General features: G+C 37.2%; 1 protein-coding gene and 1 long non-coding RNA gene across 2 annotated transcripts in view; one reads left to right on the top strand and one right to left on the bottom strand.

The window, feature by feature from the left end:
* Positions 1 to 21,184, bottom strand: part of LOC103279493 (desmocollin-1) — a 25,284-nt gene extending 4,100 nt beyond the window's left edge. Inside the window, exons 1-13 of the mRNA XM_016995144.2 lie at positions 21,059 to 21,184; positions 17,048 to 17,132; positions 14,345 to 14,547; positions 13,460 to 13,585; positions 10,936 to 11,091; positions 8,469 to 8,613; positions 5,867 to 6,042; positions 5,144 to 5,278; positions 3,446 to 3,631; positions 2,001 to 2,260; positions 1,758 to 1,897; positions 804 to 1,016; positions 432 to 698 (exon numbers count right to left, since the gene is read on the bottom strand). Coding sequence (XP_016850633.1) covers positions 432 to 698; positions 804 to 1,016; positions 1,758 to 1,897; positions 2,001 to 2,260; positions 3,446 to 3,631; positions 5,144 to 5,278; positions 5,867 to 6,042; positions 8,469 to 8,613; positions 10,936 to 11,091; positions 13,460 to 13,585; positions 14,345 to 14,547; positions 17,048 to 17,132; positions 21,059 to 21,139 — 2,173 coding nt within the window. The 5' untranslated portion in view covers positions 21,140 to 21,184. The remainder of the gene's footprint in view (positions 1 to 431; positions 699 to 803; positions 1,017 to 1,757; positions 1,898 to 2,000; positions 2,261 to 3,445; positions 3,632 to 5,143; positions 5,279 to 5,866; positions 6,043 to 8,468; positions 8,614 to 10,935; positions 11,092 to 13,459; positions 13,586 to 14,344; positions 14,548 to 17,047; positions 17,133 to 21,058) is intronic.
* LOC134298888 (uncharacterized) overlaps positions 1 to 27,015 on the top strand; it is a 43,095-nt gene that overhangs the window by 14,304 nt on the left and 1,776 nt on the right. Inside the window, exons 2-3 of the long non-coding RNA XR_010006003.1 lie at positions 5,345 to 7,464; positions 21,062 to 27,015. This is a non-coding gene — a long non-coding RNA (uncharacterized LOC134298888). The remainder of the gene's footprint in view (positions 1 to 5,344; positions 7,465 to 21,061) is intronic.

Raw genomic sequence — 27,015 nt, 5'->3', positions numbered from 1 at the left:
AATCATGGGATTTGTAGCTTTATAGGAACTTTAGCCATATCTGTCAAATAATGCTGCTGCCCCACCAAACCACAACTCCCATGATTCCATAGCATTGAACCATGGAAGATAAAGTGGTGTCAAACTGCATTAATTCTACTGCATTTGTAGATAAACCCCAAAACTGTTCCCCAGTATTAGCTGCCATTTCACCTGCTGAACCACTTTGAACTATTTTGCCTAAGGAATACTGTCTAATGGCTATTTTATTGGTGTAAAATATCCAGAAAAAATGCTCTTCATATTCCATGGGGAAGCCACTAATGAAATTATTTGTAATTTCTATTGTGAAGAAAATAAAAACGTCTCTGCTAACTTATAAGTATTGAAAATATAGGTTCAACTTTAACGGGTCATTTAAAATGTTCTCTACAAGAGACATAAATACTTACACATCAGTAATGCTGATCCAAATACTGTTGAAACAGCACCCCAAGGAACAAAAGATGTACTATATTCCGCATAAGTTGAATCTACGGCGGCATTCAGAGGAACAACTGGAGATAATTGACTTACGCATTCACTTGGAATGACACAGTCACAATAGTGTATCATTATTTCACTTGTTCCACTTGAACCTCCATTATCATATACTCTGAGGAGAATTGGATAATGGCCATAGTCTATGTCTGCCACAGGTAAAATCAGAGCTGATGCATCTGTAGAACAAATAATCAAAATCCAGTAATCATTTTTTTTACATTACTGCTGCCTTAGTTAAGCTTATTTGTCAAAGCGTGAGATATTCAAAACCATATGTGTACCTTCATGCGGTGTTATTTTCCATGTTGAGTCCGTTGGTGTTTCTATTTCAAAGTGGAAAGGTGTAGTGTTGGGAGGTATGTCTTTATCAATGGCTGTAACACAGACTGGTTTTTTGTTCTTGCACATGGTGTAATTTTTTTTGGTAACCACAGGGTAATTGTCATTCTCATCTATCAGTGTCATCACAATTTCGCCAATGCCTGATTTACCACCTGAGAAATAAAATTTTCTTATAGTTTAATATCGTTACTAAATAGTATTTACAGAGCAGATTCCAAAGACAGCCTCGCTTCATCTTTTCCAGGCAAAAATATAGCTATAAAATATTTAAATATTTTTGTTCAGCCAAAAAAATTTAAAATATGAGGAATATTATACAAGTTTAATATCCCTTTTCCAAAATGCTTGGGACCAGAAGTGATGCAACAACAAATGTGGGAAAACGAGAAAAAGTAGAACATTGACTTTTCAGTATATCTGTTTCCTGCTATGAATCTGCCAAAATATTATATATGGATTGATTGATTTTTCTCCTATCTTTCTCCAAGGTGGGATTCAACTTAGCTGACAATTATTTTTTTAAATTAAGTTAAAACATTAATTCACAAAAGTTAAAAAGAGCAACAATATTATTTAAATAATTAAAAGAACATAAAACATAAATAAATGGTACTACCAGATTTATGTTACAAAACCATTCTTGTACAGCAATAGGGAAATTTTGACTCGCTAAATGTTTCAGACTACAATTTCTGATAACTTTTGATCGTTGACTATGGCATTTTCTCCTTCAGGAATTGACATCCAAAGCTTTAAGGCGAACAGTTCCCCATTATTGTTCACATTAGATCTAAAGCTTGAGTATAAAGAGAAGATTTCAACAAAATACTGCTGAAAAATTGAACAGTATTTTGTTGAATGAAGAGCAGTTCCAAAGAGCATTTAGTACTTACTTTGATCAGTAGCAGAGACTGTAACATTGCAGTGATTCTGTTTGTTGTCTGGTACATCTCTGTCTAAAACTTTAGTAATTGTCAGATCTCCTCTGCGATCAATGATAATCCAGTTACATGGGTCACTTATTAGTCTGTAGCTGTTAAGTAGTAAATGTATTAGGATATTATTAAGACATTATAATTGTTTCCTGATGTTATCCACATTCTATAAAACAAATCAGCCCCAAAATAAAATTGTACCTTAGGCCTTCACTACTTCCAGTTTCTGGGTCCTTTGCTTTGTAGTTTCCAACCACTGTTCCAGTTGGCAAACCTTCTTTTATGTATAAATTGTATTCACAGGGCTCAAATACTGGCCCCTCATCCTGGTCCTTAATATTGACCACAACAGTGACCATACTTTTTGAAATGGCCCTTGCATTTGGTGGAGGTGCATAAGGTGCTTCGTTATTCACAACAATTTCTAATCTTCTCTCCTTGGCTTTTTCATAGTCTAGTCCCTGAAAACAAACATGTTTCTATTAAAATAAACACAAGATCTCAGTGCTTGCCACTCAACACAGTTTTAGCAGTGAATTGAGTCCACCTATGCCTCTCCTAGTGTTGTTGAGCTGTAGTCTCATTGGGAATTGAATGCTGGATATAATCTGTTACTGACTCCCTTTCCCACTATGGTTCTGTAAGTAGTTAGAATGGGAATGAGTCACTTCATTTCACTGAAAGAATAGTGTGGGGTAGTTTGGTTACTCCTCCCTTGGGGATTCTCAAGGAAATCTCTGGTAGGGAAGCCTCAGACTACCTCTCCACTTGGATGAAGAAGACACATTTCCCCAAGAGCACAGCTTCATTTCCTCATTTATTTCCTAATTATTTATCTAGCATTTACTTTACAAGTAAAAAAAAACAAACAAAGCTATTCCTTGCCTTTTTGGTTTACAATCTAATTAAGACATGATGCAAAACAAAAAGAGGGTGGCAGTCCAGCAGAATCTGCCTCTTCTTCTCTCCCCCAACGGCCAGGGCAGTGGCCGTTGGGATGGAGAGAAGGTCTTCACCTACTTCTGGCCCTAGGTATGATGGAGCTATCCATGTCTCTTCACCTCTCTGATGCCAGGTCAGCGGCAACAGGGATGGAGGAGAGGCCCTAATCTTTCCCTTGGCTCACACATGATGTAATGCCATTATTCTGGCCTCATTAAAAAGATTAAAGGGAAACTAATCATGATTTAGGAGGCACAGCAAATGGGGAGGTGTGCATGACTTTCTCAGTACTGAGGTACTTGCAGTAAAGGAAATAACACAGTGGAAATGTATTATTAAAAACAAATATGTAAGGGTGAGATAACAGCATCAGGATTCAGAGAGTTTTGTGAGTACAACTCAGTCAATTTTTGAATAGAAGAACCTGAAGCAACTAACCAATGTAATATGCTTTATAATGCTACTATTGTCTTCAAACATTGGGAAAAATCTATAGTCATAAACATTTTGAAACTTTCCTGAGTTCTCCCCTTTTCCTCCCCTCTTTTTTTCTTTTTCCAGATCACATAAACAATGGGGAAATTTCAACAAGAGCTGAAAATGTGTGAGTGGGGTGAGCTTCTGCATTAATTCCAGAAGAACACAATGATACCATTAGTAATATAACAGCTCTAAGAACTGTGGTCTTTCTCGGTCACACTTACCTTTAAAACAACTAGACATCCAACATTTCTCTCTTGATCAACATTAATAGCAAAACTGTTGTCTTCATTCCCCTTTATGATAGTGAATGAAGCCAACCATGAAGGTGTCCCAGGTTCATCGCTGTCTGACACAGGGATGCATAATAGTTCTGCATTTACTGTGTTTTCAAGCAGAGACACTTCATACTGAAATAAACAAGGTTTTTTTTAAACGTGTTAGTGTATGAACATTTTAGATATTACTGGAAAAAGAGAAACAATGTACCAGTGAAAAGTTTAAAAGTATATAAAACAATGGTAAAGAAGCTGAGTTGTAACACATATGAAAACATGGGGCTATTAGACTTAAACCGATTCCTAATGTAAGATGATTTTTGTTCCTGGATTATAAATGCCATTTCCTAACTGGTTCTATTATAAAAATATGGAAAAAATTTATTAAACTGCAAAAACTTTGTTGTTGTGGGACATCCTGTAGCACATTTTGTTATTGTTTTTCAATGAATGTCTCACAGAGTCTCAACCAATTTCATATACTTTGTGGCAGCCACGAAAATGAAGTTTCTGAAGCATAAAAACTACTTTCAAAGTAGTTACTGCACAATTAAACAGGAAATAAAATATTCACATTTTAGCTACATAGTATTACAGGTTAAATGCAGTTGGTTCAATAAAAGAAGGAAATACTATCCCATGCTATAGGTACTATTCATCTTTGGATAATAATTTTGGAAGTGGTCATGTTTACACCTCTGCTTTGCTATTACAGTAGAGTCTCACTTATCCAACATAAACGGGCCGGCAGAATGTTGGATAAGCAAATATGTTGGATAATAAGGAGGCATTAAGGAAAAGCCTATTAAACATCAAATTAGGTTATGATTTTACAAATTAAGCACCAAAACATCATGTTATACAACAAATTTGACAGAAAAAGTAGTTCAATACACAGCAATGCTATGTAGTAATTACTGTATTTACGAATTTAGCACCAAAATATCATGATGTATTGAAAACATTGACTACAAAAATGCGTAGGATATTCCAGAACATTGGATAAGCGAGTGTTGGATAAGTGAGACTCTACTGTATTTTGATGTCTGTATCTGACAAAGGAGAACTGACCCATAAAATCATATGGCACAATTAATATATTGATGGGCTAGGAGTCTGGAGAAAATGGTTGAAATCACCATTTAGTCATGGAAATTCACTGGATGACCTTAGGTAAATCACATTCTCTAAGTCTCAGAAGAAGAGAATAGCAAACCCTTTTTGAACTAATCTTGTCAAGAAAACTTCATGATAGGTTTGCCTTAGAGTAGCCATAAGTTGGAAGTGCTTTTGAAGACACACAACAAATACCGGCAGCCTCTTGCTGATGTTGCAAGAAAATACCATAGCTGCATCTCTGAGATACAGCATTCCAGGGACTGATAGTCACTGGTTTATACAGAAAAAACGAACAAGATATAATAAAACAAAGTAAGAAATACAAAATGATAAATAATAGATCTGGATGATAGTATCAGCACTCATTCCATTCAAATAAGCTGAACTAATGTAATGTTGTTGATATAGTTAGAATATGAATTGCGTTATATTCTCACTTAGTTTAACATTTACCATAACTGCATTAAAATATAGACAATTATATTTTTTGAAAGGTCTAATACATTTTATTAGAGACAAACATACCATGGTGTGTAGTAATTGTGGAGGATTGTCATTTACATCTCCAATCACTATTAGCACTTTTGCTGTATTGCACAATCCAAAATCCTGGCCTCCCATATCTCTTACTTCTACTTGTAGTAAATATTCAGATGTTGTCTGTAGAAAATTCAGAATATTATAAAGACATCATTTTCCTATTTTATTTTATTTTTTACGTTTCAGGAACAACTTGAGAAAATGCAGGTCACTTCTGGTGTGAGAGAACTGGCTGTCTGCAAGGAGGTTGCCCAGAGGACGTCCAGATGTTTTGATGTTTTACCATCCTTGTGGGAGGCTTCCCTCATGTCCCCGCATGTGGAGCTGGAGCTGACAGAGGGAGCTCACCCACTCTCTCCAGATTCGAACTGGCGACCTATCAATCAGCAGTTCTGCCAGCACAAGGGTTTAACCCATTGCGCCACCGAGGGCTCTGGTTAACATTGTGGGTTTTTATGAAGTTAAATCAGAGATTGTGGGAATACAACAGAAACAATAGAACTGAATAAAAACCTTTAAAATGTGCCAATAAATACTAGATGCTTAAGATCAAGATGCTAAACTAATGATATGCTTATTATTTCAGGCAGATAATTTGTGGCATACATTCTACTACAATGCATTTTAACAGCTGAAACAATGCCAACAGTTGTGACAATTCATAGGGTATTTGCATTCCAATACATGCTAGATTTACAGAAGAATTACCTCTCTGTCCAGATGTGGTGATGCTACAGTGATACACCCTGTATCTGGATGTATGGCAAATAGGGCAGAGGTCTGAGGACTTAGAAGATGTTGGGACAAAATTCGGTATTTCAGTTTGGTATGTAGAGTGTCTGGCTCATCTTTGTCTGTTGCTGTCACTTGTCCAACTAGTGTTCCTGCATGTACAAGGCATCAAGTTTAAATTTCTTTCTTTCATAAGAAAGTTTACAAAATGTTATTTAAACATTAAATACCTAAATCCAGGTCTTTTTCAGAAATTATTTATTTTTCTTAACTTTAAGACATCTATGGAGAAATGCAAAATCTCATGACATATGACTAATGAGATTAAGAGAGAAGATTCTCATTGCTTTTTTTAATTTGATAGTACAATCAAATATTAACTAATTTCAACTTATTTCAAATAAACAAAAAGATACACCAAGGATCTCTTACTACACGTTGTTTGGGGAAAGTGTATGTATGTGTTCCCTTCATATTAAGAACAAAACGTTGAAATATAGGAATTTAAGATCTGAAAGCTGAACTCTTTCCCTTTCTTTCCCTTTCTCTGAAAAAAAAAAGTTTCAAATACCAAGAAGTTATCAAGCAAAATACAATTTCTTGATTCATGTATAGATACCAGTATAGGTAGCTTTCTTTCTGAATATTCATGGTCTTGTATATGAATGGGAAATTTCCATCCATTGTATCTTCGATCTATGCATGTTGTTTTCAAGTGATAGTAAAAGTTCAATGGATCTAACTTAAGAATTTTGAGTTGAACAAGAGCATGACCAGTACTGGGCCCTTTTCCTTCAGAGGTTTGGCATTAATGGAATTTCCATTTATCTCAGAGAAGCTGAGAGAGAAGCAGTAATAAAATCAAAAATGGATTGACTACCATCATAGCAATAGATACACAGGAATCATAGCTGTTGTTACTGTGTTATTACATTAATATAATTTTAAAAAACAGAGGAAGTATAGTATCAAGCATGTACATATGTGCGCACAAACATTATGTGTGAACAGGGAGTTGCCTTCAGAATGTGGATATAAACTTGCAATTAAAGCAACAATTCACATTGTAATTTTCTACTATGACAGGAAACTCGTTTGAGTGAACAACAATAATAAGGAAACAAAACATTATCATAATTGTCACCAGCAGCATCTTGATTCCACACTTTACAGATGTTTGAGAGTTTGGGCGATCAATTCTTCAAATTCTTTCAAAGAATCTAGGATTCAGATGGACAATGAAGTATGTTCCAAATAGTATAACTTTTGTGCCATTGTGATCCCATCTATTTCAAACTTATGCTTTCTTAGTTCATTAGTAATTGCTATCAGAGCACCAATCACCAGTGGAACCACAATTATTTTCTTTTTTGCAGAAGCACTGAATTTCAATGTATAATTCTTAAGATCTCATCATCTTTTCTTCCTCTTTATCCTCAGTACTCCATCCCCTGAAATTACCCTACTGATAATATGACATACATGTTGCTGTTTGTGGTGTTGTTGCTGCTACTACTATTATCAACATTTTGATGCAAGCACTATTTAGAATAAATGCAGAAGAAGCAAAGAAGGTAAGTACACTAGAAAATTCCCTTCAATTCCTTTCCTCTTCAGATTATTTTGATAATTTCAGTTACATTTATAAAGTAGCATGGAATTAGTTACTAAAGGGGTGCCACTTGGAAGAAAACTTTAAAAAATATGTTTGTGTGCTTATGAACAATACCCCTATCACAACTAGAAGGATAATTTTCAGAGGATCCAGATCAATAGTTTTTTAATTCCAAATCATTCCAGTGGGCCATATTTTTTTCTGGCGAGGACAAATGGCTGCTCCTATAAATCTCCAGCAGGCTTATAGAATCATAGAATCACAGAATTATAGAGTTGGAAGAGACCTCATGGGCCATCCAGTCCAACCCCCTGCCAAGAAGCAAGAAAATTACATTCAAAGCACCCCCGACAGATGGCCACCCAGCCTCTTTTTAAAACAGTGGTTTTCAACCTGTGGGTCCCTAGATGTTCTTGGCCTTCAACTCCCAGAAATCCTAACAGCTGGTAAACTGGCTGGGTTTTCTGGGAGTTGTAGGCCAAAAACATCTGGGGACCCACAGGTTGAGAACCACTGGTTTAAAAGCCTCCAAAGAAGGAGCCTCTGCCACACTACGGGGCAGAGAGTTCCACTGCTGAACAGCTCTCGACATAGCAGGCTTGATTCACCTTTCCAAATATATAGCGGAATACTCCTATACTTCTTAATGTAAAGAATCATAACTAAAAAAGTATTTTGTCATATGGTTTTGTTGGCATTTTTATTTTATTTTTGGCATTCTTGGAGAATTCTTTGGAAAGTCACAGGAGAAAAATACTGCCAACGAAAATTGGCGAGTCCTGAATTTAGTTATGTGATTTTTTTACCTTATTTTGAGGATATGCTAATTAGGGTGGTTTCGTATATGCATTCCTTGATATCATCACATAGGTCAGTTTTACTGATATAAACATTCCAATAATCATTTTACATAGCATTTTTGAATTACTATCAAAATAGTTATTTTAAAAGAGATTTAATTACCAATTCTACTGTTTTCAAGAACGTGGAAAGTATAAATATCATGGTCAAACTCTGGGGCATTATCATTATCATCCTCTATTCTGATGATATGCACAAGTGGTACTTCTGGTGTATATCCATCTGAAGTCACTGCATAACAAATCAGCTGTATAAAAAGGAATTAGAGTAACAGTTTTATTTTTAGTTCCTTTGTGTCAGGTTTAGGCTGGTAACAAGTTACTTGTGGTTGAAATCAACTCCCCCCCCCCTCCAGTTCACCACCCTACTATAAGGTCAGTGCGGCCCCACTGCCATTCATGCTGGGTGGAGAGTAGTGAAATTGGCAAAGCACCTGGTTATTTGGCCACAACTAGATGCAAAATGATTACATCATCTGCTCAGACCTCCAATGAACCCTAGCAGACTTCAGAAGAGGAGGTAATAATTTTGTGACTGGTTTCAGAGACATAATTGGAGGCTTATCTGATCCTCCACCGCTCTCATAGGCATGGAATGGCAATGGGAAGACTGAAGTGGTAGATCTTTATGGTAGATCTTGGAAGGGGTTGGAGGTCTCCATAAATGGCCAGTTGTAGCATCTGACCATTTATGAACACCTCCAATCCCTTATGGAACTACTATGCATCACTGGACAATATAGTATTCTGTCCAAAGTGTTCTTTATCACAAATAGAAGAATGGCATGTCCTTTCAGCCAGGAAAGTACAAACAGATTAGATATTTACTTTCCCTACAATAAGGAGCACATGATTTCTTCTGCACTCCATCCAATGCAGTCTAACCCAACCACAATACAGGATGGGACACAATCATGTCAGGAATGAGTCAGTTCAGTTCCCATCCTCTCTCCATTGCTTCCAACTGTATTCAATGTGACATTATTAATAGGATAAAAACATTTGAGATTTTTTGGCTCTGATAGTTTTCAAAAGTAGAAAACATAACATAAAAATAGTATTAGATTACCAAGAAGCCCTAAAGGGTGGTGGAATGAGCATGGAAAAGTTATTTTCTTAGATGACAAATCACAGATTTCCCTGGCATGCAGACATGGGTATTCTGAAGCTCTCAACAAAATTAACTTTTCCACACTAGTATAGGACTACTACAGTAGGGAAGAATAGAGTTAAAATACTATTCTTATGTTTCATAGTAAGAAAGATCAAAGAAACATTATAGCCAGACACGGTGTGTCTGATGTGGAGGGTTGGGGTCTACAACAGGTAAAAGTGTGGCCAAAGAGTGCAAAACTCACACTCTCCCTTCCCTGTCTATTTGCCACATTCTCCCTGCATACCTGAGGCAAACTGCATTATAAAGCATGCCTTTTAAAATCACAATTACTTTTTGTTGTTTGAAGCTGGAGAGGATTTTAAAAAGCAGGAAAAGACTAATCCCTCTCCCCTAACTTTCCAACCCTTATGAAAGCAAGAGAATATCTGGTACAAACAGGCCATAGAGCAAGAAATACATGATAAACAATGGTAAAGGGTGAGACATCTTCAACATCTGCCTAATGGAGCACTCCTCCCAATGGGAGCCTCAGGATTTTCCTGTCTAAACAGAGAAAAATTATTGTCCTACTGTTCCAGTCTCATAGCCTCTAACTAACCCAATTAAGCAGAGACACTCCTGGTTAATCTTCTGTCATTGCACATTTTCAGCTGCTTTTAAAATGTCCCAGTTTCTATTTCCTTCTCCTGCTTTTCCTCTTGTTTTCTGCTTATTTCAGTTACTACTAACTGCAAAAATAGTTTAAACTCAGTTAACTCAGCAGAGGGGAAAAAGAGGAAGGAAAGAGATGTGGCATTTCTTAACTTCTTTCTCTTAATATAATTTAATAACTTTTACCATCTTGTTCACACTCAGATATCTCTCAGCTTCCATTTCTGAAATGTTGGAGAGTATGCTTCTCCCCCTACCCTACCCCCCCCCCCCCAATTGCCTTCCCATTCTCTCCATTTTATTCTCTCTTCTCTTTTCTCTCTCATTCTCTTTCTCATAACAAAAGAAACGTAGTAATAGAAGGACATGAAATAAATAAGGATGGGAATGAATTAAGGATGGCTGCCCTCAAAACCTGAGAAAATAGAATGAGTTCGGCAGCAAATACAATTCCCATCATTTCATGCTTGTGTTGCATTAACCAGATCTGTTGAATTACAACTCTTAACTATTCAGTTTTAATGAATAAGTGTCATGAATTCACCTGTAGGAACTACCATCCCTGTTTATTACCTTGTCTCAGAATACATAAAACAAAGATGAAAAAAGATGAAAAGATGAAGATGAAAAAAATCATTTGCAATAGATGGCTGGCATGGCCATACATCTATTATTGTAAAATTTAAAATAGAATAGAATCAAATATTTTGTAAAATAGATAAAGAATAGAAAAATAAACCCCAAAGATGCATTTGATTGTTTTTTTCATCAGTCAGTTCATACAGAAGCTTGAAACTCATACCTGAAATTCTGGGTATTCCTCTCGGTCTATGGGGCAGGTAACAAAGAGATTTCCAGTGTCTTCCTCAATGTAGAAGTAATGTAGTGGGACTTGGTCAACACCAGGACCAGTTATGGAATATTTAATGTTATACTTTTGGGCCATGTCAGAAGATAACTGTGAATGTCAATGATAGCGAAACAGTGAAAATAATTGTTAACAAACATCTTATAATTTCTCTCTTTTTCCTTCATTAATCTGAGCCCATTAGGAATTTTATTATGTACAAGAGATGCCTGTACAGGTCAGTTCAAACATTATCATACATTATGACTCTCACAATGTTTTCATGATTAACAAGGGGGACCAAACACCAGGAGCTGCTTAATGCTCCCATGTCTGTGGGAAATCAAAACTGCTCTGAATTTTAAAGAATTGTCTAAGGAGTCATCCAGAGTATTTGGTGAACAAGGAAAAGCCACTAGTTGTCACAACTAGACAAAACCTTATAACATGGGGACAGCACTATTCTAATGGTGGCCACTGATATTATATGTACTTTAGAGACTTTATGTGGTTTTCTTGGTCCACTTAACAGAATCATAGAGTCACCATGATGGAAAATACATTCAAGGCATACATGTTCACTGGCACAAAAAATGCAGTGGTTCTCAACCTGTGGGTCTCCAGGTGTTTTGGCCTACAACTCCCAGAAGTCCCAGCCAGTTTACCAGCTGTTAGGATTTCTGGGATTTGAAGGCCAAAACATCTGGAGACCCACAGGTTGAGAACCAATGACTTAGATTGGGATCCTCAAACTTTTTAAGTGGAGGGCTGGTTCACGGCCCCTTAGACTGTTGAGGGGCCAGACAATGATGAAATAGTCCAAAATTAGGATTGTTGTTGTTGTGTGCCTTCAAGTCATTTCAGACTTAGGTCAACCCTAAGTCTAAAGTTTAGGACAGGGGCCAGGTAAATGACCTTGGAGGACCGCATCCAGCCCAAAGGCTTTAGTTTGGGGCAGGCATGTAGCCCCGGGGGGGGGGGGGGGCTTGAGGGGCTTCAGCCCCCCCCCCCCCGAAATTCTCAGGGTGGTCCATGAGAAGGACTTACATTTATTATTTAAACTGTTATGTTTATTCATATCATGATCTGATCACCATGCTCAATATATCCCATATGCATGGGGGTATTGGGATAATGATACAAAAGGTTTGCTAGGGTAGATCCTCCCTCACCCAGACTCAGCCCCCCCCCCCAAACCAAAATCCCAGCCCCTCCCAAATCAAAATCCTGGCTACGTGCCTGGTTTGGGGGCCCTTGGCTTAGATATTTAAAGCAAAAAAAAAAAAAAAAAGCTCACTGCCCTCTGAAGTTGTCTGTTACTTTCAATTTGCACTTAGGAAATGTAGTGAACAGGTAGTGAATGTCCAAGTTTTTATGGGATTCCCACCTGATATAAGTGTAAATGTGTTTTAGGTTACTGTAGTTAATTATTTACAAGTCGAGGTTGACTAAGGGTAGGTTTTGGAATCAAAAATATGGATTTTGATATGACTTGGGGATAAGTCAAGAATAATTTCATAGAAAATGAAAAGTTCCAAGCCACTGTGAAAGGTTGACTGCCCTAGCACCATTTTCTTACCCAGACATTCAAAAGCTGGTCTCACAGTGAAGAGAGTAGAGGGAACTGGTGCTTCTTTTAGGTTTTCTAGCATGAACGAATGTGTATCTTTAATTGACCCAAAGATAAATCATTATTTGACTAAAATTACTTATATATGACTGATTACTTATACATAAGTATATACAGTACTTTCTGGGACAGGTTGGAAAAGGTACTTCGCAAGGACTGTAACTCCAAGTGTGTTGGAGATTCTGAGAGGTGAGTCCAAAAAGCTAACTTTCCCAAGATCTGCTTCTAGGTGAAAGGAGTAGACTTTAAATGGGGTTCTATTTACAATGTGAAATTTCTCACTCTTCAGATATCTACTCCTATTTTGTAAGCATGAGCAGAGATAAAATGGCACCCCAATCCTAAACTGCAGCAACGTTTCTGTCTGCAGCAGTGATATAACAGACCAATCTCAGCATTGCGAAAGAAGTTATCAGGTCAAACAGTAATTTACAGATGGCAATTCTAATTTCCATGATCATGATCAAATGGCCTCTCCTCATTACCTTGCAAAAGCTGAGAAGAAGCACTGTATATCACATAATACAGAAAGAATTCTTCAAAGGCTGTTTTTGACCATTGCAGTTTTTATTAATGGGACTGCTCCTGCAAATAGCTTATAATAAACATAAAATTTCTCAGTGCTACAAAACTTCTCTCCTTGGAAGTTCTTCCATGGAAAAATATTGTTTGACAAACGTTTCATTGATTTAATTGGCATTTAACTTTAACATATTGTTTCATAATATTTTGTTAGAATTTCCTCCTGTATTTCAACAGTACATCCATGCACAGTAATATGTTATCCTATGCAAGAGAAATATCAAGTTAATTTGAAAAGTAAAATTATGGGGAATACTTAAAATATACCTGTTGAATTTGCATTGGGAATGGTCCCAGTGAGTTTTCCATTATAATAGTTGGGACAGGAGCCCATCTTCGCTTGGTTCGACTAACAACAGCCTCTCGTACACGTCTTGCATTATCCCTTGCTGTCTGCAAGACAGAAAAGGATAATTTAAATAAATAGCAATGGAAATCATTTTCTCCTATTTTAAAATTCCTCTTGATTCCCAAGTTTTATAATCATATTAATACTTAATAAGACTTTCTGGCTTCTCACATAATATGCAATATTGTAGAAAAAGTTGCATTGGTTCATTTCTGACACTTTACCCATTAAATCCTAGCCCCATTTGGATGTATTCGAAATATTAACTGCCTCAGTTAGAATTATATTTGATATATCAGTTCTGTCTCATGTGAATATCTAACAGAACTATAGGGAAGTTGCTAACAATATCTGCCAAGCTTCTAACCTTATGCAAAAGTCATGTAAATCAAATCAGCAGTACTAGAAAAACACGAAGAAAAAACATAAAGAGGAAAAGTAGTGGAAAAAGATATGGGCAGGGAATATTTTGGGAAGGGAGTTGAACCCAGTTTCCTTTGCATTTTTAACAGATTGCAAGGGATGGGGAATGTACGTCCTTTTTAAAAAGAGGGTCTGTATTCTTTTGAAATGTGAAGAGTATTCCTTTATACACTCAAAGCAGTCACCATAGTGTTTGAGTCTTGGACCGTGATTCCGGAGACCTGGGTTTAAATCCCCACTTGGTCATGGAAAACAACCAAGCAATTCTCTTAGCAAAACCAAATTGTTCTGAACTATCTTTTCCAAGAAAACCCTATGTTAAGTTCATCAATAAAACCTCATGATAAACAATAGCAGCAGCAACCACAATATATATTTACCTTTCCTGAATATGTTTGCAAGTTAACATATATCATCCTTGGTTCATTTTCATCAATGCCTTTAAAGGATAAGGCAATGGTATTTTCATGAGAAGACAAAGACATAGCAGTTGTGGTATACAACAAACTGTCATTTAGGACTGTAAAGTTGGGATTGTTTGAGCTAATAATTCCAAAATGCTGAAAACACAGTTTCATGTTTACTGTAAGAGAAAGTAAGATTTCAAAGGCAAGTCAAAACATGAGAAAAGGCATTTTAGAAAACAAAATTCTAAACTGTGTCAATCTATACTTAGTGTCCCAAAACGCAATCCTAATTCACCAGACGAAGAACAGCTCCACTTGTGAAAAGCATATTCCTACAATATATACAGTAGAGTCTCACTTATCCAAGCTGATTTTTGTTCCTGGATTATAAATGCCATTTCCTAACTGGTTCTATTATAAAAATATGGAAAAAATTTATTAAACTGCAAAAACTTTGTTGTTGTGGGACATCCTGTAGCACATTTTGTTATTGTTTTTCAATGAATGTCTCACAGAGTCTCAACCAATTTCATATACTTTGTGGCAGCCACGAAAATAAAGTTTCTGAAGCATAAAAACTACTTTCAAAGTAGTTACTGCACAATTAAACAGGAAATAAAATATTCACATTTTAGCTACATAGTATTACAGGTTAAATGCAGTTGGTTCAATACAGGAAAGAAATACTATCCCATGCTATAGGTACTATTCATCTTTGGATAATAATTTTGGAAGTGGTCATGTTTACACCTCTGCTTTGCTATTACAGTAGAGTCTCACTTATCCAACATAAACGGGCCGGCAGAATGTTGGATAAGCAAATATGTTGGATAATAAGGAGGCATTAAGGAAAAGCCTATTAAACATCAAATTAGGTTATGATTTTACAAATTAAGCACCAAAACATCATGTTATACAACAAATTTGACAGAAAAAGTAGTTCAATACGCAGTAATGTTATGTTGTAATTACTGTATTTACGAATTTAGCACCAAAATATCACGATATATTGAAAACATTGACTACAAAAATGGCTTGGATAATCCAGAGGCTTGGATAAGCGAGGCTTGGATAAGCGAGGCTTGGATAAGTGAGACTCTACTGTAGGTCCAAAACTCTGGGCACACATCTACTGCTAGAAAAAATCCTGAAGGTGGTAGCCCTGCCATTGGGACAGTCTGGAGATCATCTCAACCCTTACTATTTTGGCCGAGAGTCTGCTTTGCTGTTGGATAGGTTACTATTTATTTATTTATTTATTTATTTATTTGCAACATTTATATCCCGCCCTTCTCACCCGAAGGGACTCAGGGCGGCGTACAAATTGGCAACAATTCAATGCCTACACATAATTAAAACAGCAATGAAAATCCAATAAAACAATTAAAACAATATACAAATATAAAACATATGATTAAAATCCATTCCTCCAAAATCCTCGTGCTGTAGCCGTAAATCAGTCCGGGGTCGTCTTTACCATTTAATCTTCGAAAGCCTGGGCACATGGCCATGTTTTCAGGGCTGTTTCAGGATTGTTTACTACAATCAGAATTATGTGATTGATTGTACTATATGTGATTAATGGTAACATTGCCTGATAAAATATGAAAATGACTCTACCACTGAAGAAGTAGTGCCATCAGTCTCAGCAGAGGCAGATGGCTATGCACGGGGGGGGGGGGGGATGCAAATCTTCATGCACAACTCCACTTTCATGACTTTGAACTGAATGCAGGTGTGTGCAATGGGCAAAAACATCAAACTGCTTCTTTACAGACACATAAGACACAAATGGGATTTCAGCCCATATCTATCTCAACTGAAAATAGATATACATTGTTATCTCCTCCTGTGGTGACTATAATGAAGGAAAATTGGAAAATACAATATCGGTGGGACCAAAATCCCAATAGAACCATTCCTTAGCATTATTGGGGAACATTTTGGAAATGGGAACATAATTACTTTACTTACAATTGCTCCATGGATCACAGTCCCAATGGACTAGCAAAGAGGTTGCAACTTTCCTGATTATCATCATCTTAGCGCAGGAGTAGGCAAAGTCTGGCGCATGGGCCACACATTGCCACCCCAAGCTCTTCTTGGGACCCTCAGGGCTGCCAGGGTTAACTTGCCCCCAGAATGTCATCTAGTGGGCTTTGGGAGCATTTTACGTCCAGTGGAGGTCTTTTTAAAAACCAATGGTAACTTCCAGTTGGTTCCTAAAAAAGGAAGGCAGACATCTCCTAGGCCTAAAATGGCCCTGGGATATTAAAAGTATGTCCAGTTCCACTATAGTCGGAGAAAGACACCCTTTAGAAGGTTTTGAAGGCAATTTGGGGACAAGGAATAGTGCATTGGCACATTATGCTGTATAGTGTGGCCTGCCAGAATTTTCTGGAGAAAAAATGTGTAGGCTTCCTACAGCCTACTAATTCCTTAATTACTGATATCTCAAGATCCTGGACCAACCTGCTGAACTTCATTGACTCAGAATTTAAAATTCGGTGTCTATGAACAATTCTGTTTTGAAATGCAATTTAACAAAATATCAATCCACTCTCTTTTCTAGATTTTTAATAGAAAAAAGAAAGATAATCTTATTTTTCTTGTCTATAATAACATTGCTTAATTTCTACATAAATGTAAATGTAAGGTATTGTTGGATTTTCTCACCTCTGCCAATAAACATTCCAGCATCCAGTTTATGAGGAACATTAAAAGTAATTTTCTTGCAAGCTTCACAAAATCCACTCAATAGCTATAAAGGAGAGAGTCCAAATTATTAAACATATTTACTTTTAAAATTGAAAATACCAAAATACTTCTATGTCATGCCTTGCAATAGTGGTTTCTAATTTAGTTTGAAAATATATTAATGTAGTTCATAAACAAAAGAAATCAGGATCATTGTCTGTGGTATATTCATTATGGTGTATAGTTGTATTCATGTCACAAAATTCTTAATCTAGCAAATTCCTTTGCTGACCCAAAATTAGCAAAATTGATAAAGGTAGAGCACAAAAGCCAAACTTAGACTGCCAGATCTGGCCACGGTAGTCCATGTCTTGGTTACATCTCATATGGGTTATTCTAATGCACTCTACGTGGGGCTGTCTCTAAAGATGGCTCGGAAGATTCACTAGTACAAAAACTGGCAGCCGGGGCTACTGGCCGGGGTGAGTTATAGAGAACATACAGCCTCCTCCTGAAGTAGCTGTACTGATTGCCTATTTGCGTCCGGGCCCCATTCAAAGTGCAGTTATTACCTATAAAGCTCTGCATGGTTCAGGTTCTGCCTATTTATATGACCACATCTCCCCTTATGAACCTGTTTGGACCTTATGATTGGCAGGGGAGGCCCTCCTCTCAATCCCCCTCCCCCCACACGCGAGGCTGGTGGGGTCGAAGGAGAGGAACTTCTCAATAGTGGCCCCCTGACTCTGTAACATCCTTCTCAGGGAGATTAGACAAGGACCCACTCTCACAACATTTAGGAGGGATTTGTAGACATGGCTATTTAAACAGGCTACGGCAATGATTAGTCATCACTTTAATGTTGACCTCATAGGAATGACGGTGTTTTAACTGATGTTTTATAATTTTTATTATTAATGTTGATTATTTGTATTTTTGGCTTATCTTGTTTGTTTTTCCTATTGATTTGATGTGTTATTACTTGTTATTTTATGTATTTTACTGTATTTATTCATGATGTGAGCTACCCCGAGCCCCTTGGGGAGATGGGACAGAGTTATTTATTTATTTGATGTATCTCTAAAAGCTTTGAAAAATCCAGGCAGGATATTGCTTATCCAAAATGCTTAACCAGAAGTATTTTTAAAGATTATGGAACACTTGCAAGATTTTTGGATAATCAACACTCAACCTGTACATAAAAAAGAATGAGGAAAGAGAAAAGAAGTGAAACTTATGGCCCCTTTCAAACTGTCTTAAGCATGAGTCCTTTTTAATTCCCATGACAACATCCTACAGAATTCTGGAACGGGCAGAAGCATTTAGAATTCTCAGCTGGAGAGCTCTTGTGCCTCCCAAACTGCAAATCCCAGAATTTATAGGATGTAAACACCCCAATTAAAGCGGAATCATAACACTACACCTATGTAATGGGAAAGGCCCATTGGTCTCTTCCTTCTCTATAAACCTGATATCCACCCATTTTCTAGACTTTCTTCTCCATTGATGCCTTTCCCTCATTTTTTTCTGGGGCTGACATACTGCTGTAGCTATGAGCCGGGCTTCAAAATATTCTCTGCAATCCATTGTCCAAGGAAGGTAAAGAAAGATGTAGGGAAAGGGCAGGAAGGAAAAAAAGTTAAATTATTCTGTATTTTAGATATTAATCTGAGCATTTGAGGCCATAATACTGGCTGTATATTTGGGATATTTATAGATTTATATTTCTGAGCCAGGAAATATGATAGTTAGTGATATCACTAATAACACAGCCCAATAAATATATTCTTGGTGTCTTGGTTTTTAGACCTTGTTCCAGAGCAGTGGTTCTTAATCTGTTGGTCCCCAGATATTTTGGCCTTCAACTCCCACAGTTCCTAACAACTGGTAAACGGGCTGGGATTCCTAGGAGTTGTAGGCCAAAACACCTGAGGACCCACAGGTTGAGAACCACTGTTCCAGAGGTTATTTGGGGTCCTGTTTCCAAAATTTGCATTCGATAGACTGCATCAGCTCCAGTTTCTTAGATATGGCCATCATAGTTTTCTATGGCATTTGTTCTGTATCTCAAAAAACTAGAGCTGATAGAGAAAACTGATGTCATTTTTGAATCAGCTTTCCAAATACACCCAGAAACAGGTCTAACATTTGGACACCAAAATATGTGTTGGCCAAAGTAGTAGAAGCAGTAGTAGGTAATTTTATTTGTTACCCACTTCTCCTCATAACTTAAGGTATGGCAAAACATAGTTAAAACACATCCCCATAAAATTATGTAAGAACACAATATGAATTCAAATATAAGAGAAATATGAATGGAATCCTAGTTCATTGTAAGGAGGTTGGATTGGGAGGAGATTGCAACCTACGACTGACAGAGGAGTTCCTTCAACAGAGAGGGTAATTGGTCCATCCATCCCAGAAGCTATAGTCTATATGCAGAAAGCATCACACAGGTAGAACACATAATTACTTGTGGTGCTCCTGTACCTGATAACTGACAGAAGGCCACAAAGAAAACTGTTTTATCAGGGCCCTCATCTACATCAGCCTTGGCATAGTTACATGGTAGGGAAACATGGCCCATGCTTTCCTAGTTCATATGAGCTAGTAGGGAAGGAGACATATCATTTGATTCATAGCTTGCTTTTCTTTAACTCCACTTTTTATTGCTTTTTATTATTACGTGTGTCGCCAAGTTCATCAAAATGTGTAATTAATAAAGAAAAATAGGTTATCATCCATGTGATCCCAAGTTTTCTACACTAAAAATTACAGCCTGTCTCTATGCCCTGGAACATTACAACTCTTATTTTAAGTATCTTGAAAATCTGTACAAATTGAAAATGCCAACGAAATGAGCCAATGAAATTTAATAAAATGGACCAATGAAAGTTATTTGTATTAGTAATAAGCTGAGGGTAGGGATGGTGAAATCACAGTAGTTTTGCTTTCTCCTTCATTCAATTGTTTGTAAACTTTCAGTCTTCAGCTTGAGGAATTGTGGAGACCAGGGTAAATTCTTCAAAATAAAACCAACAAAATCCTCCCCATCTGCACCAGTCAAATTCAATTGTTCCAGCTGTTTCTAACATATTGTGCCTGCCCGCCATTATAAGCACAAAAAACGAAGAACCTCTGAGAAACAAGAAGAGGCAATCCAAAATCAGCACCAGTGCCCCCATCTACACTGTCATATAATGCAGTTTCAAACACCATTATATGGCTGTCCAGTTGTGGCCTGAGTTAAGAGACCAGACAGTCCTGGAATTTGTTCCTGTTTGGTAATGGTTATCCCAGAATATTTTCTGACAGCTTCCAGTACAATCAGAGACTTTGTATACCAACTCCCACATTCCAAATTGTGTCAATTACATGTCATCCTGTATCACACCTTATATCTCAACTGCATCTGGGTTTGGGGAGTACAGATAGGGGAAATCCATCAAATCAGTAATTTGAAATTCTCACCCACCACTAATAATGAATAATGTGCTTTTAAAAACAGATAATCTGTTTTTAGGATCAGTTGAGAATGTAAGAAATTTCTTGAAAATTCTTAAATGCAATGGTAAGAACTGAGTTTTCATTCCTATGATTATGATTTATCTGGCTTTCCAACAAATAAATTCCCATGGACATTGATTAGAAACAATACTTATTCTTTTTTTCTGAAATGTTATACAGTATAAGCCTAAATATTTTACATTTGGATCTGTTTCAAAATCTCTCCTAAGTCAACATTGAAAATTATCAAAGATGTGGGGTGTTCCTCATTATGCAGTAGAATACATTTTGAATTATATTGTCTCCATAAAACACAGCAGATGGTCTCACTGTTAGCAATTTCTAATTCGATTGTACCCCAAGATTACTTCCATCCATGTTCTGTCTTGCAGTGAGGATAATTATGCCTCCCAATTTTTTAACTATTTCTTTTCTGGCAACTTGCTACTACTGAACGACCCATTTTGTTTCTTTTCTACTCACCAGCAGGCCAAAGAGAAGCAGAATCCAGACAAGTCTTCCCAGCATGGTACCTTTACATCTTGCCGCAGCTGGTAACACCATTTCCAAAGATTCAGAATCCAAACAGTGTAGGGATTATCAGACACCAAACTTTTATGTCTAGTGATGGTCCCCAAGTGACAGAGGCTGAAAGGAGAAAAAAGGATGCTCTCAAGCCACCAAAGCAGCAGCAGCAGCAGCAACAACAACAACAGATAGTGATGCAAAAATGTGATGCAGAAAGTGATTGCAACTTTCTTCTTCCTTGCCTCTTTTTTGCTTTGACTAACTAAGGTAAAAAGCTGGTTGTTAATTCAGCTCTCCTGCCAAATTTAATAGGGCTTGTCCTGAAAGGGACTTGTGGAACGTGCTTTTTCTCATTTCAGTGTTCCCCTCCCCTACTGAAATGCTGGGGGGAGGAGGACGATGGACAAATTGGGCCTTAAGGCTTCCCCTTCCCTCCCCAGACACTTAGGATGAATTATTTTTGGTTTCACAGAATCCCACCAAACTAGCAATAAGAAATACCAGAGGAATGAGCCTCCAGCTGAGGCCAACCTGTTCTTCTCTACCTGTTGAAGGCCTCAGCCTCTAGCCATGCCACCCTGCCTCTTCCTTGCCTTCTTGATTGTCTAGGTTCTTATTATAGTAAATGAAACAAAAACAACTCCCATATATAAAACAGACTCCACAACTTTACTTAATCTGGTCTTCCTTCTCATTACCTTGGATTACCAGATATTTCTTGGTTAGTGATGTTTTTCTGGGACATGTGAAGAACTTAGTCAGATTTTATTCGTGCTTTCATTAAGTATTATTGCAGAAATATGTGATTTGCACCACTCACAAAAGGGACAGACAAAATGTGTGGATTTTGTATACAAAATCCACACATTTTAGGAACAGGTTTGTTCCTAAAATGCACTGGCCAAAATGTTCTCATTTATAAAGCTTATACAGGCTGGGTGGGGTGTGTACAGCCTAGATGCTGTTGGACTGCAGTGGCCAGCAGAAGTAGCCAGCCAAGCCAAAGGTAATGATGAAAGTTTTACTTCAATATCTGGCACTTCTCTGGAATTCTTTTTCTAGGGAACCAAGAATGACCCCCTCCCTCTGTCGTTCTGGTAGCAACCTAAAACCTTTTCATTCAGGCAGATTTTTAAAGAGGAATGTTTTTTTTAAAATGAGCCAGCGGTGTTTTATGCATTTAAATAGAATTTAGTGGTTTAAACTATTTGCTTTCAATTTTTAATACTCCTAGGTTTAATTATGTGGTAGTTTTTATATACTTTAGGTTTTTAATTGTACATTGTATTGTTTTTAGTACTGTTCACCATTTTAAGCCTCTTTTAATAATAGATACCACAGGGATCTATTCCCCCCAGTGGCTTCATGTATATGTTAAACAACATATGTAAAAATGCTATTTAACATATACATGAAACCACTGGGAGAGATCATCTGGAGATCTGGAATGCAGTGCCATCTATATGCAGAAGGACCCACCTTTACAACTTTTTCCTTCTCCAAGCCAAGAAGGCTGTCCTGGTCCCAAACCAGTGTCTGTAAACTGAATGAAGGTAAACACATTGAACCTTAATGTAGACAAAACAGAGGTGTTCCTGGTTAGTCAGAAGGCAGACAAGGGAATAGGGATTCAAACTATGTTATATGTTAGTTGGGGTTACATTCCCTCTGAAGACACATGTTCACAGTTTGAGTGTACTCAGGTCTGAATCTGGAGACCCAGATTTCTGCAAATGCCAGGAGTGCCTCCCCATATTTAAAATCTGAGCACCAGATGCCCCTCTTCCTTGAGACACCAGATCTGTCCATTATGGTACATGCCTTAGCTACATCCCATTTGAATTACTGTATTTACTCTACTTGGAACTGCCTTGCAAGAGTGTTCAGAAACTTCGGCTGGTCCAAACAGCTATGGCCATATTGTTAATTTAGGCTGGCTATAGGAAGCAAATACCTCCCTTGCTGAAACAGCTCTATTGGCTACCAGTTTGTTTCTGGGCATAAATCCAAGTGCTGGTTATGACCTATAAAGCTCTATATGGTTCATGTCCAAGTTATTTGGCAGATCATATCTCCCTACAGGAACCTGCCCCAACTCTGAGATCCTTAGGAGAGGCCTCAGCGCCGCCACCATTGCAAGCCTGGTTGGTGGGGATGTTAACAAGAACCCTTCTCGGTAGCTGTCCCTGGACTCTACCTGCCTGGGGAAGTTGGAAAGGCCCCCTTCATGTTGTCCTTCCAATGACAAACTAAAACCTTTTTATTCAGAACAAGGTTTTAAAATAGAAAAAAAAGAACAGGCCAGAAAGTCTGTATGGTGTATGAATTGTTTCTAATAGTGTTATATTTACTTGTTTTATGTGATTTTATTTAATTGTTTCAGTAATGGTAATATGTAATTTTATTTTAATATTTATATTCATAGATTTTTAAAATTGTATTTTTAAAACATTTCAGCCACTTTGGGTTTCAGCAATAAATGCAGGGAATGATGGTGATGATGATGGTACATACATATTTTACAGATCTATCCATTTATGACAATTAGTTATTAAAAAGAGTCCTGTAATCCTTTTGTGTCCTTGTTTCAGAGAAGTCTGAATTCAATGTGCACACTAAGCTAAGAACCATCTCTGATTTAATTTTGCCAGTATCAGTTCATCAGTTGAGGTTTTCAGGCTGCAAGAGGCAGAAGGAAGGCCTTAGGAAAGCTATGTTGATATTGCGTTAGTCCGGGTCACTAGGCTGTAAGGAGAGCCCTGTAAGAAGAGCCTATCTAATCCAGAATTCTGTTCACACAATTGCCTATCAGTTGTCTATGGGAGGCTGAGGATTAGAACAAGAGTGCTCATGTATCTGACAGATAATAATGCATAATATAGATCCTTGCAGGACCACATATCTATTAGTATTTATTTACTGGAGTATTTTAAAGTTGTAAAGCAGGATTAAGGACATATCACTAACAACTAATCCCCAAACTACCATATATAGTCGAGTATAAGTTGACCTCAGGACATAAAAGAATTACATGGTCAAAATTTCTGATTTCTATATGACCTGTAGAAAAATCGGGGGTAATTCTACAAATAGGAAAGTGCCAGTGTTTTGTCAGGGGGGGCAGTTGACCCTGACTGCCACTGCTTTTTTCTGACTCAGGCATTCAAAGAGGCCGGAAACAGTGCAGTGGTGAATATAGTAGAGGTATCAGGGCATCTTTTAGGTTGTCCAGGATGGACTAATAGTCTGGAGCCCTCTAAGTTGGCTAAGGCACAAACACTGGAGAGCCATAGGTTGAAGAGGCCTGGTAAGCTTTCACCTTTGTCCACTCTACTCAGAAAGCAAGTGGTTCTTTTTTCCAGTCAAGTGGTTTTGGGACTGATTTATTGACTAAAATTTCTAGACTTATACATGAGTGTATAGGTCACTATATCAACAACATTCAGCTTTGGCCCTACCCTTCAATTGCTATCAGATGTTGTTGCTTGTGCTAGACCTAAAGATGACATTTTAAAGAGTGATATACTTGGACAAGGAGCTAGACAAGAAGCACAGCTTTTGCATTAGAACAACATTGCATCCATTTGGTTATTTCAGTTGAGATACAAAGTTAAATTAGACGGCATTCTAATTGACATTTTAATCATTATAAGCCTGAAATTTTCAAATTATACATGTAGACTTATACCTATAAAGATCTTTTCAGTTGTTTACCAAGCACAACAATAAGCTTTCACAAATGGTGTCTGCTTCTGCAATGAGTTCCTCAAAACAGTAGAAAGCCTAACTCTGTATTATTCTGCGGAGGAAAAATAAAGCCTGATGTGTCTGTAAGTTCTGGAGTCTACCCGATTCAGCATAAAAGAAGTTCCAATTGAAGTGTAGAAATAACATGTGGTCCTGATCTAGGAAGAGGAGCCCATGTACACAATCAGTCTTTCATGAAGTGCAAATACAGATGTTCATCTGGATACACCTCCACAGCTGCCTCTTGCATTTGCATGTATGGACTGAACTGGCATTGCTAGTTTGTATAATACCTGCTCAGACAATATTGTGTTTTTCCTTCCATTTGTTGCTTTGTTAAACAGGAAGAGAGGATTGAAATTGGTCCAAATATTAATTAATGTGATCTTGGGAAATCATTTGGGTATAGTTGCCATCATCTGAAATTTCATATTTGTCATCTGTATTTGAACACTCCAAAATAGGTGTGGCCCTGTATAGATTCTTTCACTCACCTCTTGGGCATGTTCTTTGGAAGTAATCCACATCCTAAGCCTAAACTTGCCTGTGCTTGTATTATGTTAGTTTCAGCACATATTTGACACTGAAGATACTTTTTGAGATTATAGCATATTGTTCCTGCCAAGGATTTCAGATAATTCATCATGATTTGGTAATGTGTATATTCTGTTTGAGTACCATTTATTAAAGTCTGGCTGCATTTTTTTTAAAAGAACAACTCAAATAATGTATGTAGATGAAGGGATGAGCCTTTTTGTCTCTTCACACAGAATCTCTGCAATTAAAACGGTATACCAATTGTCATGGCTGATTTTTTTCTAATCGTTTCAGTGTAGCTGAGTCTAGTGTTTTACCTTCACTAGAACCGCAGTAGAAATGCTGCCAAAAATATCTCTCCTTGTTGATCTCTGCCACTGAAAAATCAAATCTGTTGTTATCTACAGAACCCTGATATGGAGTTTCTGTCTTTGGCTGCATCTACGCTGTAGAATTATAGGCAGTCCCCAAGTTACAAACATCTGACTTACAAATGACTCATAGTTACAAACAAGGGTGAAACATCAGGAAGTGAGAGAAATCTACCCCTAGGAAAGGAAATTGACTCCTGAAAGAGTTATCCTCAAGAAAAGGCATCTCAACTGAAGCTTTCTCATCAATCCTTGTTTCCACAACTTTTAGCTCTCCAAAGCTAAAAAAAAACATATGTTTTTGGCTGGAGTTACATTTTAAAAACATACCTGTTATAACTTACATACAAATTTAGTTTAAGAATATACCTACAGAACCTACCTTGTTTGTAAATTGGGGACTACTTGTAATGCAGTTTGACACTTAACTGCCAAAGCAGAATGTTATAGAATCATAGGAGTTGAAGTTATAGCCTTCTTTGTCAAAGAGTGCTGGTGTCTCAGCAAACTACAAATCCCAGGATTCCATAGCATTGAACCATGGCAGTTGCAGTTAGTATCAAACTGCAGTAACTCTACAGTGCAGTTGCATCCCAAGTCACACTAGAAGTAAGTTGCTAAAGCATGCTACGCTCTTGGGAACCGGTTCTACACAAGAAAAACAAGTCCTGTTCATGAAGCCAGAATATGTAGATCATCATTATTATTTGCATCATTTTTGATCAAATAAGTGGAATGAAACATAATTTCAATATAAATGAAATGGCTTTGTAATAATGATTCACTTTTCTGAGCAGTCTTTTGTAACTATGAACCACACTTAAAGTTCCTTATATTCTAGGATGCAGAACTAAACATAATATTATTGTACTCTGAACTGTCATGCTTTACCTGATCCAACAACATTCTTTTTGAAAGGGAGGGGGTTCAATTCATAAATGCAAGAATTCAAGGAACCATTTCATTTCCCAAAAGCCAGTTTTTCGAGACATTTCTCTCAAATGTGCCACCCACAGTAACTATTCTCATAGATTACATTGAGATTTACATAATTCATATTAAATTACAATTTGTCAGGATAACAGCTGATTCGCATCTAAATGTTAAACTTTATTGTAGCACTACATGGGTGAGTGAGAACAAGCCTGAATGTGTTTCTCCCACTTCTCTCACACAGGCCGAAGGACTTTGTTAGCATCCAGCTTTAAAGAATCCTGGCTTGTCATATCATCTGAATGAGAGATCATGGAAACTCTG

The sequence above is a fragment of the Anolis carolinensis genome, chromosome 4, assembly GCF_035594765.1.
Source record: "Anolis carolinensis isolate JA03-04 chromosome 4, rAnoCar3.1.pri, whole genome shotgun sequence".
Lineage (NCBI taxonomy): Eukaryota > Metazoa > Chordata > Lepidosauria > Squamata > Dactyloidae > Anolis > Anolis carolinensis.
The sequence above is the reverse complement of the archived record's forward strand: the minus strand, read 5'-3'. Positions and strand labels throughout refer to the sequence as shown.